The 12,617-nt window shown below is 40.4% G+C and overlaps 1 protein-coding gene across 3 annotated transcripts in view; it reads left to right on the top strand.

Annotated features, from left to right (window-relative positions):
• cadps2 (Ca++-dependent secretion activator 2) overlaps window positions 1-12,617 on the top strand; it is a 290,724-nt gene that overhangs the window by 226,590 nt on the left and 51,517 nt on the right. For 2 of the 3 annotated variants that reach the window (XM_061722219.1, XM_061722217.1), the window contains exon 22: window positions 6,897-6,911. The exons of the other annotated variant lie outside the window; for it this stretch is intronic. In XM_061722219.1, the coding sequence (XP_061578203.1) occupies window positions 6,897-6,911 (15 nt within the window). The remainder of the gene's footprint in view (window positions 1-6,896; window positions 6,912-12,617) is intronic. 3 annotated transcript variants of the gene reach the window in all.

Genomic DNA, 12,617 nt, shown 5'->3' with positions numbered 1-12,617 from the left:
AAGACAGTTGAAAGACACCATGGCAGAAACCAAACACATAGCTGCGATTCAGAGACTTCCTAGAGTGATGGAGCTGGGACAGCATTGGTACGGCCTTTGCCCTGAATTGTGGTTGATGCCGCTGTGGGAACTGCCAACCTGGGTAGAAGGAGATGACCCTAGCAGAAGAAAGGCAGCTTGAAATCATAAAATATAGCCTCACAAATGTCATGAAGGGGTGAACGTAGCAATAATCCACACTGAGATTCACAGTCTCCCTGGTTAATGGATCCAGTTTGCCTTACCAACAACAGAAGTGGGGTTCAGGCTACCTTTTAAGAACTGAAAAGTGGCTCAAAAAGGAACCTGCCGGCTCAAGTCCATGAGATGGTTGAGTAAAGTACTGCGAGGAGACTCGGACAGAAGGATGTGAGCCATTTAGTAGCACCAATCCCCCCCTCTCTCAACTCCAGTGCGCCTCGTCTGGATCAGTAATTGACAATTCAAGGAAATGAGTATGAATGATCTACTGTTAAAATGACCAGATTTCTTGAACCCCTGCCTTGCTGCCTTAGGAGAGATCCAACTTGTTGTGCTGGAGGACAGCTACGTGAATCACATCCTGACATCCTACATAATGCACACAGGCTGAACAAATCATTAAGGAAGTTGAGGAAATCCTGAAGGCGAGTAGATTTTTCCCGAAGTCATGGGTCCAGTCAGGGCAAAGTGAGAGGAGAGAAAGAGGAATTATCAGCCCACACAGGGAACACTGCATTTGATATGGACAAATCATTTATGCTGCCAAATCAGATGAGAGATGAGGATATCAAGGCCTTAATCATCGGGTATCTGGTAGAGGAAAATAGGCTCTATATGATCACTTCAGTTAACTTATTGAGGAAGAGAGGGAAGATGAGGACAGGCCAGGACCTCTAGACTAGAGGAGGTGAATGCAAAGACACCTAAGCCCTAATGAGGTGAGAGCTACCGAGCCAGGTAGCGGGGCTCTATGATCCCCTTGGACTTATCAACCCAATCAAGCAAAAGGGTGCTATCCTTGTCAGGAAGGCTTTTCAGAACTCGGGGGATATAAATATGGCTCTAAAAACAAACCACTTTCTGAGGGGTTTCAGGGATGATGCCATCAAGCTGTTTCAATAGTATGCATAGCTAGGATCAAATTCCAAAAAGCCTTCCACCACCAGGCTGAAGAAGGAACCTTGGGCCATTACCTTCTCTGATGGGAGTGACAAATCCTACCAAGCTGTTCTCAGCTCAGGTGGGAAACAGAGCAAGGCATTGATGTCGAGTCCAAGACTAAGCAGACACCACTGGACCACAAGGAGGATTCTGTCAAAGCTGATGTCTGTGGTGCAGTATTCTCAGCAAAGCTCTGGAAGTTTATTGAGAACTATGGCCAGAAGAAGATAAACCGTTAGTTCCACCTAGTTGACAGCCAAACAGTACTGAGAGCCATTCAGCGAGACAGTTGGTTACCAAACATTTTTTGCCATTAGGATAGGGGAGCTCAAAAAGGCTGGACCAGTTAGAGACTGGTGGTGGATACCAGGTAACATGAATATTGCAGACATCATTATGAGAGTAGCTAAATTGAAAGATTTTCAATGGGCTTGGCAAAGTGGGCCAGAATTTCTGAAATGGTCATTGGTTCAGTGGCCAGTAAAGTCTGCTGGAGAAGTTGTGACTGACACACGAGATGACATCGGTAAAATGCAGAGAAAGACATTCTCAGCAGTGCTAACAAAGTAAAGCAAGGCAAGTTTATTTCTATAGCACAATTCAACAAGAAGGTGATTCAAAGTGCTTTACAAAGACCTTAAACATCCACCTGATCACCTGGAAGGGATGGATTCATGTGTGCAGGAGTGCTGTTGTGTGCTTCAAATTGAGCGTAGGATGGACAGAAACACTTTGACAAACATGGCGGAAAACACAAAAACACTGTTTGGTCAGGACGAAGAAGAGCCAAAGTGTCTGCATGCACTGCCATGTGGAATAAACAACAGATGGTTATCCAACATGGATCTTAAGCTGGAGTAACACTCCCTGACACCACCCGTGGTGTTTGAAGAAAAAGATAGACTTTTTGTCTGTGGAGGAAAGATCCAAGCCTTCATTGAAGATAAGATGGCAGAGCCCATTCTCCCACATGTGTTGATATCCGCATTGCTGGCTCGAGGGGCTCATGCTATGAAACACGAGGTTCATTGGCAGGAACACTTTTGAGCATGAAGAGCAAACTTTGGGTTGTCAAAGGGAAAAGAGTGTCAAAAAAGATAATACATGTCTGTGTCACCTGCAGAAGGCAAAGGCAAAACTATGCTGACAGATAATGAGTGACTTACCACCAGTGCGGGCAGGACCAGCAGCTCCATTTGAGTTTACCATCATGGACGTGTTCGGACCCTATGAAGTAAGAGATGTGGTGAAGAAAAGAGACTGAAAGTCTGGAGAAAGGTGTTCAGGTGTATGACAACTAGAGCCATCCATGCAGACATTGTCAGTGACATGTCATCAAAGGGCTTTCTAAATGCCTTTTAGAAGTTTACAACACTGAGATTACATCTCAGCAAGGTGTGGTCTGACCCAGGCACAAATTTTGTTGATGACCTCTATAAGTTCTTAAAGCACCTAAAAGGATCAAAAGGGGAGATAAAGGTTGTTAAGAAATGGAAATGGGACCAAAATGGACCAGGAGGATACACCAAGCTTATTTCCTTCACAGAAATGGAGTGGCAGCAGCAGAAGTCTGAACTGTGAAATAAGCTCTGAAAAACTTGAGTGGTGATGGAGTTTTCAAATGGGGAGAATTTCCGACCTTTGTGTATCTGTCAACTAGTCTGGCTAACGAGGCCTATAGATGCTAGGACACAAAGCCAGGAAGAGTCAGTGAAGTATATCACTCCAAATTCCCTCCTTTTGGGGTAAGCCTGTTCAAAAGGAGATCCAGGACATTTCCAATATAAGGGGTTACCCCTACAATCCACTGAGAATTATCCAGTGAGAGGTGAACAAGTTTTGGAAGAAGTGGTGTCAGTTGGCAGGCCCGAACCTTGTCAGAAGCAAGTGGCACACAAAGGAGAGAAAAGTGTCGTAGGCCATTGTTTGGCTTACTCATCAGAATGCCCTAAGAAATCAGTTCAATTTGGCTAAGGTAATAGGTGCAACTCCTGATGAGAAACTTGATTGTGAAAGACGTCCAGTTCAGAACCTTCCCCAACTTTTACGATCAGTTACGATCAAACAATAAGCCGATAAAGAAAGTGTGAGTAGAACTGTCCATATTGAGAGAAAGACCACCATGAAAATCCCTGGCATAATTCTGATGATTGTCCTTGTTTTAGTTCCAAATTACAGAGAGGAAGTATCTGACTCTCTTAGGGAGGTGTTTTAAAGTTTGATGGCTGCAAGCAGGAATGCTTTCCTGTGGTGCATCTGAGTGAAAGGAGTCCTCTGCTGAAAGTTCTCCTCTGCTGGGTCAGTGTGCTATAGAAAGAGTGTGTGATATTGTCCAATATGGACTTAAGAATCAGAAATCAGAATCAGAAAGGGGGTTTATTGCCAAGTTTGTTAACACACACAAGGAATTTGTTGTGGTGATTGGTGCAATACAGTAAAAATAAAAATATAAAAACAAACAAATATATGGAGATAAAATAAGAGATAGAATAAAATAAAATGTATAAACAGAAATAAACAGAAATTTACAATATGAGGATTAAAAAGTGCCGGATATGAGTCTTTACAAAAAGTGACGTAGGATGACAGATGACAGATAAAATGTATAAACAGAAATGAACAATATAAACAGAAATGTACAATATGGGGTTTTTAAAGTGCCGGATGTGAGTCTGTACAAATGTTACGGGGTTGGAATATTTACGTTAATGTAACGTAGAGTGGGATGGGGGGGCAGTCCTTGGTAGACGGGACGGAAGGGGGACCGGGGCCTTGTTGATGGGGACAGCTGCAGACGGGGAAAAAACTGTTCTTGTGGCGTGAGGTTTTGGTCCTGATGGACCGCAGCCTCGTGCCAGAGGGAAGAGTACGGTCGGTCGGGGGGTCGGGTTGGTGTGTCCGTACTGTCGTCCATCGGCGTCTGCGCTCATTTCGGCCAATTCGACATGTAGAATTGGCCACTAGATGTCGGCCTCTATGACAGATCTGATTGGTTGAGTGCTAGCCCTACACTAGCGAATCAGAGTTAACCGAAAATAACGATGATAAACTTACTAGCTAAACAGCGATGGTACAAACGCTAAACTACACTCTATCATCGCGTTGGTTTGAATTTGGCTTGCGTTTGATTGTATCATATTTTCATTATCAGCCATCTTAATTTCGATCCTTTTAGACTTATTTCAGACGTGAAAACAGCAGAATGGTTTTCAGTGGTATATACAGTACAAGCAGAAGAAAGGAATATGTGGAGTGGATGATGGCAGCATCAAAACTTAACTTTTAAGACTTCTAGAATATTTAAGTCAATTACAGAAGCCTACACAAAAAAAAACAAATGACTAATAGTAATCTGATACATGAAAGGAGTCTGCATTCACCAATATTAAATCATAGAAGAAGAAAATCCTCAGTGAAAAACCTGCATCCTTGAAAATTATTGATCATAACTTTTAGACTTGATGATAAATAAATGAAAAAAAGAAAACTCATTAAGTACAAAATCCTGAATACACACTTGAACACATTAAATATGACTGCCATTCAAAAGTTTAAAACTTAAATAATAAACCAACTAATATATTTATTTTTCCATATGTTCATACATTGTGCCATTATTATAGTTGAAATGATTTTCAATAAAGATTTTTTTAAACTAAGTTTAAACTGCCTAATTATATTGTGTGCACTACAAGACTTGACATTGCAGACTCCCTGCTTGGCAAAATCGACTCCATACTTGCCTATATCTTGCAACATTACTCAAAAGCGAAGTGTACGTTCAATAGGTGGCATCTAATTTGTATAAATTCAACTGTATGACTCCCCACTCATGTCAGGATGATAGTAAAATGAGCAAATGAAAAACAAACATGGATATGAGGCAGGAGGAGGACTCGGGTCAGGTTGCAGCATCCAGATTAAAAACATCTCAGATACCTATGTAGTTACCTCAGAAACAATAACAACAACATCAAGGCCATCAGAGGAACAGTTGGAGACAATCCAATTAAACATAAGCTGTTTTCCACCCGAGTAGAAAAGATCTCAAACACCACATTAAATGATGCCATCAACAAATTACTCAAATCTTCTTGTTAATCATTTGTCAACTAGAGAGGAAAAAAATAATACCTTAAAATTCCTCCAGATTTCCAAACACATGAAAACCTCAGTTTGGCATTGTGTCGCAGATGATTCAGCTTTTCAAGATGGAATTCACCATGCCCAAAAGAGTCCAACATCTGAATAACCTTGACAAATAAATGTTCAGACTGAAAAATTAATCAAAAGAAGAAAATCCTTTACAACATGCCCTCTTTCAGCTGTTTTTTACATGCTTGGTTTTGAAATCATGAAAGGGTGATGCATTAGGACTCTAAATGAAAAGCATGTCAGTGTTGGATTTCATGAATTAGAAGTTTCACAATTGCTTTTTATTATTTGGTAGCAATAAAATGTGAGTCTGCCATTGGACAGCCTGTCTTCTAAGGTGAATTATGCATCAAGAAAACAACTATGATTAGAATAAAAACAACATTTAAAGTTAAAACTATAACTTAAAACATACATTAAACTGACTTCCGTGAAAGTATAGTGTAATTTAAAACCACAAATATTTGTTTAAGTGTAAGGCATTTTCACAGGGTGGACTGAAGTTATCAACCCATTTTCATTTGCAGCTTGTTGGACGTGAATACTTGGAAAAGATCTGTTTCACTTTTCAGCACATATTTTCATCAAATTATGATCCCTACCTGGCATTTTGTGTCTAATAAAAGACGCTCACTTGTATGTCATAGCTGGAACTTTTGTAATATGTTCCCCCATCAGCACAATTATACAATCTCAGGTTACATTTGTAGATGTAGCAGCAGAATGTGTTGAATAAAAATGGTTTTTCAATGGTACTCATGTGGCTATGTTAAACACAGTGGTATGACAGGTTTCAAGATGACACTGTATACTGGAGCGGTTTCTGTGCTCGGCCTTTACTCTCTGACTTTTGCAAAAACTCCAGGAATCTTTTCACAATTATATACACTACAGATTTCACAGGTATTTCCAATAATTCATTAAGAACATTTGAGATGATTGTCTGACCGAGTTTAGCACACGGTGGTGAGCATCTTTCCATCTTTATTTAGAAAAACTGAGCCTTTAGATGCTCCTTTTAAGCCTATTCCTGGCATCCTCACCGCTCATCAATGAATCTGTAGGCTAGAGAATTTTCAAACTATTTGTATATTCTATAAGCTTTGCTTTTCCTCAACGGTTTTTGAGTGAGTTTTTTGTATCAAATTCTCTGGGGGTTTTTGCATCTTAAAACCTTTTGTTTTCTTTCATTTAGGGGTTTGTATTAAGTACGTTAGCAATGACAAGATTTTAATTTGAATGGCATAATGATAAAAAATATGTCAAAGCGGCATTGATTAACAAAGAAAACACAAGGGAAACTGTTTCCCTTAGGTTCTCCAAAACTGCTATGACACTGCAGGTTTTCCAATAAAAAAAACAAAAGAAAACTGGGGAATTGAAGCAGCAATTACTATTCACCATATATTAACCACCAACCATGCATTAAATGAACTGCGGAAATCTTTGTACTGTAAAATATTACATCATAGCTCACTGTGCCCGTTTCTTTTCCTTTGCCTCATGTTCTTCCCGACCTTCATGTCCATCCATCCCGTGCTTCATTGTTTCACTTCCAGATTGACGGACAGTGGGTAAGTCCCTCCATTTTCTCATTGCCTCTCTTTCCTCTTATATTTTCCCTATATGGTCTCTGCATAGTAAAATATAAGTTGTTCCTTCTTAGTGAACAGATCACACTTCAACTAAAAAAAAATCCATCTCATAACACTTGAGAGGTTTAATCAGTTGCCTGTGTCATTATTTTTTAAACAGTCTTATGGTCAGAAACTGCATTTCAGTGAAACTGACCTCTTGATTTGTACTAGACAACCCTGACTATTAAATGTTTCAATCATTCTGATGTAGCTGTACTGATGCTCTTTGGATTGTTGTGCTGACCACATTTTGGCCAAGCTTTAGCTATCAGACAGATTGCCTCAAATTTGCCTTTACTTACTTATTATGTACTTTAGTATACAATAAAAGTTTGTTGGCAACTCAATATGAGCGTGAGGGTGAAAATGTCCTTCAGCAGTCCTCTTGAAAGTCTAACCAACTTTGGTGGGACCTGAGATGGGTTCTGACAAAGAGGAATAAAATCACAGAAAGTGAAGTACAGAAAGACAATTTGGTTTCATGTGGTTATGCTGGATGAAAATACCCCCCCAATTCATGCCACAGCTAAAGAGAGATATAAAGCAGATATGCTGACTACAAACACTCAGCAAAAACTTGTGAGCACAACCAGTACTTCAGGTTGAAGCACATTTGTTACTGGTTTCTTGGGCCAATGTCAAGCAGCGGACCTCCACCAGTGTATGGATTTCCTCCCCATCCCATTAGGAACTATCCTGTCAGCCTGCCCCCCACATACTGTATATGGATAAGAGTACCGTATTTTCACGACCATTCGGCACACCGTGTGAAAAGGCGTACCCTCATTTTTGTGTGTAATTTTTGGATTTAAAACACACATACGGCGCACCAACCCAAAAGGCGCAGTCTACAGACACGGAGCTGCACACACGCGCGCCGCAAAACACACACGCGCGCCACAAAACACACACACCTGCTGCAGAACACACACACAAGCACACAAGTGTGCTTATTTAAAAATAGAGCAGGAGCAAAACTTAGTTTGATTGTATTTTATTTCAGTTTTTACATTAATCAAACCCTTCAAAGTCCTCATCCTCTGTTTCTGCATTAAAGAGCTCCGCTAATTCAGCTGTGCCAGTCCGAATTTCCTCGCTGTCAGTCACTTTCCGTGCCGTGCGGCGCCTCGGAAATGCCGGCTTTTGCAAAAGCCCGAACAACAGTCCCTGCAGACACGTTAATGACAGGCATGATGTGTGAAAAAAACCACCGGGTCGCCACACATAGACCTGCCTCAGCCACTCTTTCATCATGCCTTCATCCAGCCAGCCCCTTTCATTTGCCTTTATAATGACTCCGGCTGGGAACGTCTTTAGGCAAAGTTTTTCTTTTAAAAATCACCATCGGCGGCAGTTTCTGTCCATCAGCGTGGCAGGCAAGCACAACAATAAATGACTTTAAATGACAATAAATAAACTTTTCATACCCGTTGTGTGGATATCCACCGCGCTGGTTTCGTCTCTCCACCGCGCGGGTCCCGTCTCTCCACCGCGCGGGTCCCGTCTCTCCACCGCGCGGGTCCCGTCTATCCACCGCGCGGGTCCCGTCTCTCCCCGGCGCGGGTCCCGTCTCTCCCCGGCGCGGGTCCCATCTCTCCACCGCGCTGGTTCTGTCTATCACCGCGCGGGTCCCCGTTAACTCCACTGTGTGATGCACTGGGGATGTGGAACGTGAGCGGCACTCCGTCCATGTTGGTGATGTGTCTGGACTGGATGTGTTTGTCGGTGATGTGTCGGCTGCAGAATGAGCGGAAGCTCTCCATCTTTTCCATATAATCGGCCGGGCGCTGCTGCTGCGCTGGCACCGTTTCATGAAGCGAAAGCACCAGGACGGACCTCCATGAAAATGTTCAATTTTCATTTCTTCCGCCAGCGCTACTGCTTTCAGTCTGAGGATGGTCTCATTCACGTCCGCAACTCACGGGTGCTTCACACGCCCCCTTCTCCCTTTACCGTTCTCATGGTGGCCGTCCGCCTTACATTACCGTAATACAGGTAATAGATACGGCGCACCGTTTCATTGGGCGCGCAGCACATTTTTAAAAAGAAAAAAGAATTTTATGTGCGCCTTATGGTCGCGAAAATACGGTAGGTGAAAAGCCACTCCCCAGACCGGACAGAAACCGGGCCACCCCAGAATCCAGATAGGCCACGAGCCAGGAACGCTAACTCTAACCATGTGTAGAGCTTCAGACTAGTTAGGCTGTTTTCTAACTTCTAAATAAGAAAAGTAAGTGTGAGTGCTAATAAAACCCGTAAACCCCAAATTCAGTAATTGGGATAGGTAGATGCATTAAAGGAGGGCAGGAGTGGACAGGGGTGTGGTAGGAGGATAGCGACACACTCATGTGTTGCCGCCTCCCCACCACTTGTAAGTATAAGTAAGCTTACTTAGTCCACCAAGTAAGCACTTCCAACCTCCACGTTTTTAGATTCTAGAAACAAGTTGTTGGAATTAGTTCTGTCAGGCGATAAAAAAATGTATCTAATTAATTACAGGATTTATAATTAATTAATCTAATTAATCGCATTTTAATCTCATATCTGCTAAAGGTCCCCAAATAAAGAATTCGAATTCTAGGACATTACACAATTGCAGTGCATGATTAATCAATTGAATACACTAAGAAGAGAAGATTTGAAATCCACATTTTTATTGGTGAAGTGTGTTTGATAATAATGAAATTCAAAAGAAAAAGCTCAAGCACATCAGCAAACCGTTTAGGCCAGATGCATTATTCAAAAATGCAATACAAATACAGTGACCAGATCACGTGACTGTTCAAATCGCAGCCTTTGCGGTCTCGTTTTATCACATCGCGATATTATCGCAAATGCAATTAATTATTCAGCCCTAATACTTATATACAGATTAGATTAGATTAGATTAGATTAGATTCAACTTTATTGTCATTGCACATGTTAAAGTACAGGGCAACGGAATGCAGTTAGCATCTAACCAGAAGTGCTTGTGCAGTACACATATATGTATATGTATATGTATATATATATATGTATATATATATATATATATATATATATGTATATATATATATATATATATATATATGTATATATATATATATATATATGTATGTATATATATATATGTATGTACACAGTGCAGATTAATAAATACTGTTGTTATAAGGTGCAGGTCAGAGATGAATGAGTGATAATATATATTATAAACAGATGAGATGTGATTATATGATTTACAACAGATTTGAGTTACAGTATGTACATGGGTGATTGCAGCAGTGCGATGAGGTAGTTGGTAAAAAATTCCAGTGCAATTATATTATGTACAGATGTGCAGAATAGTGCAAAGAGTTAGTGGGTACTAGCTCCGTTCACTTCTCGGGGGGTGGGGGGTTGGTGTGTGTCAATCACGTTGTCATTATGGGGTGTAGTGTATAGAACTTTGAGGAAAAAAATTAATTTTATCAAATTAAGAATAAGGTTGTAACATAGCAAAATGTGGAAAAAGTGGAGCGCTGTGAATACTTTCCGGATACACTGTAAATGGTGTTAGGATTTATAATGTGAGAGAAATGGAGTCATGGGTACTAATTATAATTGGATGGATCATAGTTTTGGTTACATATTAGGAAATTGAATGAAATTGAAATAACATATAAACACAACTGATGGATGCAGGTATGAATCTATTCTCTAGTGAAGGGGTTTCTTATTCTCCAACTATCTTACACCTCCATGGTTCATGTATTCTATAATGGTTTCAGTTGATTTTTTTATAGAAGTCTGTGAATTTAATGATCTAGTTTTGGATTAATGACAGCGTAAAAATCTCCTGCAATAGTTATGTTTGTTAAATATGTTAAATTAATGAAAAAAAGTTATGAACAAAGGAAGGATCATCATTATTTTGCCCATAAATATTGACCAAACTGATTATTATGATTAATGGAAGCATGGATTATAATTATTCTGTCACCAGAGTACGTTGTTGTTGCATTGTGAACAAAAGGTATATTGTTATTAATCAATTTAAAGAATCCTCTATCTGTTACTGTATTCTCATGAAAAGATGTATTTAAGGTCACCCCTTGACAATTTAGCCAGCGTATGATGATGTGTCAAAATGTATCTAAACCAGTGCTATAAAGTGAAATATCAAAGTTTCAAAGGTTTTGGGCTTATGCATAGCTTCATAACAAGTTGAACATATAAATAACATATAAACACATATGAGTAACTTTTATAAAAACCTTTCAATAACATAATCATACCATTGAATACTGTGCGTCTTGCCAGCGTTCACTAATTATGCCAAACGATAGTCAAAGTTTTCCATATCACATGTTAGCGTATCACAGACGGCCTCAAAAATGCTCCCGTGTGAAGCCACATTAAACATTGCTGAAGTCACAGTATCGAAATCAACATCACCCCCACATGCCGAAAACGTTGAAGGCACTGCTAAGGCGTCCCCTGGTGGGGGAGCGGGTTTTAACTACGAACACTGATCGTTCCTGGAGCAAAGTGCAACTCCTTTGTTCTTACAACTACGGTCGGCACAATTCCAACATAATCAGATCACTAGTTACAGAATGGGGGAGTGGTCCTTGCATACACTACCGGCCTTTGCTTTTTCACGCCTTTTGGTCTACTTCATGTGATTGGGAAAAAAGAGGTGGTCTTTCTGGAAGGTGGTTCTTACATACAGGCATCGACACAGCAAAAGGGGGAAATGTTCAGGAAAGAAATGGCAGTATTTAAACGCCTTTATATTGCTCCGGACCCCACGTGACCTGTTTTGTTTGCAGCGCCATTTTGGCAGGAAAGAAAAGTCAAAAGTCACAGCGTAATCATGAACTTCACAAGGTCCGAGTTTACTGCGCAATTAAACCCAAAAGATAAAGAAAACTATGTTGCTAAACTTGAAAGGCTCAATATTACTGACCCTTAAAAAGCTCCGGGAGTCCTTTTTAAAAGCATCAAAACTGTAACAGAGCTGCCAGTCCTCTAATATTCCAACATCTACAACTACCTGATCACCTTTCCTTCGTCCTACTCCGGGGATTCTCTTAAAAATTACAAAGCCGTGTAGGGACATTATGCCTGGATTTGTGAACAACATTCAGCTTTGGAATCTTTCAGCAAAGGATTATTTTATCAATACTGGAAGGATAAGGGGCACTTCATTCATAAAATAAACAAAGTAGCTAAATTGAGGCACAACGCCAACACTGTCAGTGTCGGCTAATGTAATCGGCATGTTCATTAGAATCAAATGTTACCGTGGATTTTTGCTGGATAAATTAGAATATGTTTACTGTGTGAATGAAAATTTTAAGCCACCACCTCATCCATTAATTTCATACATCTATGATAAATATTTGTCATGCAGGTGCCTTTTTTATCCATGTAGTTTTGTTTTTTTTAGGTGAGTCATTCAGAAATACTAAGTGACCCTCAGTTAAAGTCATGAATAGTGTTCAGAAAGTATGGGAGACGGCTGGATTTGGTGAGAGCTGAGTCTCATGTGTCAGCTGTCTTGGTCGTGCGTTTTATGGCATAAATCCGTTTATCTTGCCTATTTGGATCTTAAGGAATCCGCTAAAAAGCTCTATATGTTCCCCTTTGTCTAATATTCTGGCATCCCGGTGCACAACAGCT

Source organism: Cololabis saira, chromosome 5 (assembly GCF_033807715.1).
Source record: "Cololabis saira isolate AMF1-May2022 chromosome 5, fColSai1.1, whole genome shotgun sequence".
Taxonomy (NCBI): Eukaryota; Metazoa; Chordata; class Actinopteri; order Beloniformes; family Belonidae; genus Cololabis; species Cololabis saira.
This window is presented reverse-complemented; position numbering and strand designations above follow the sequence as displayed.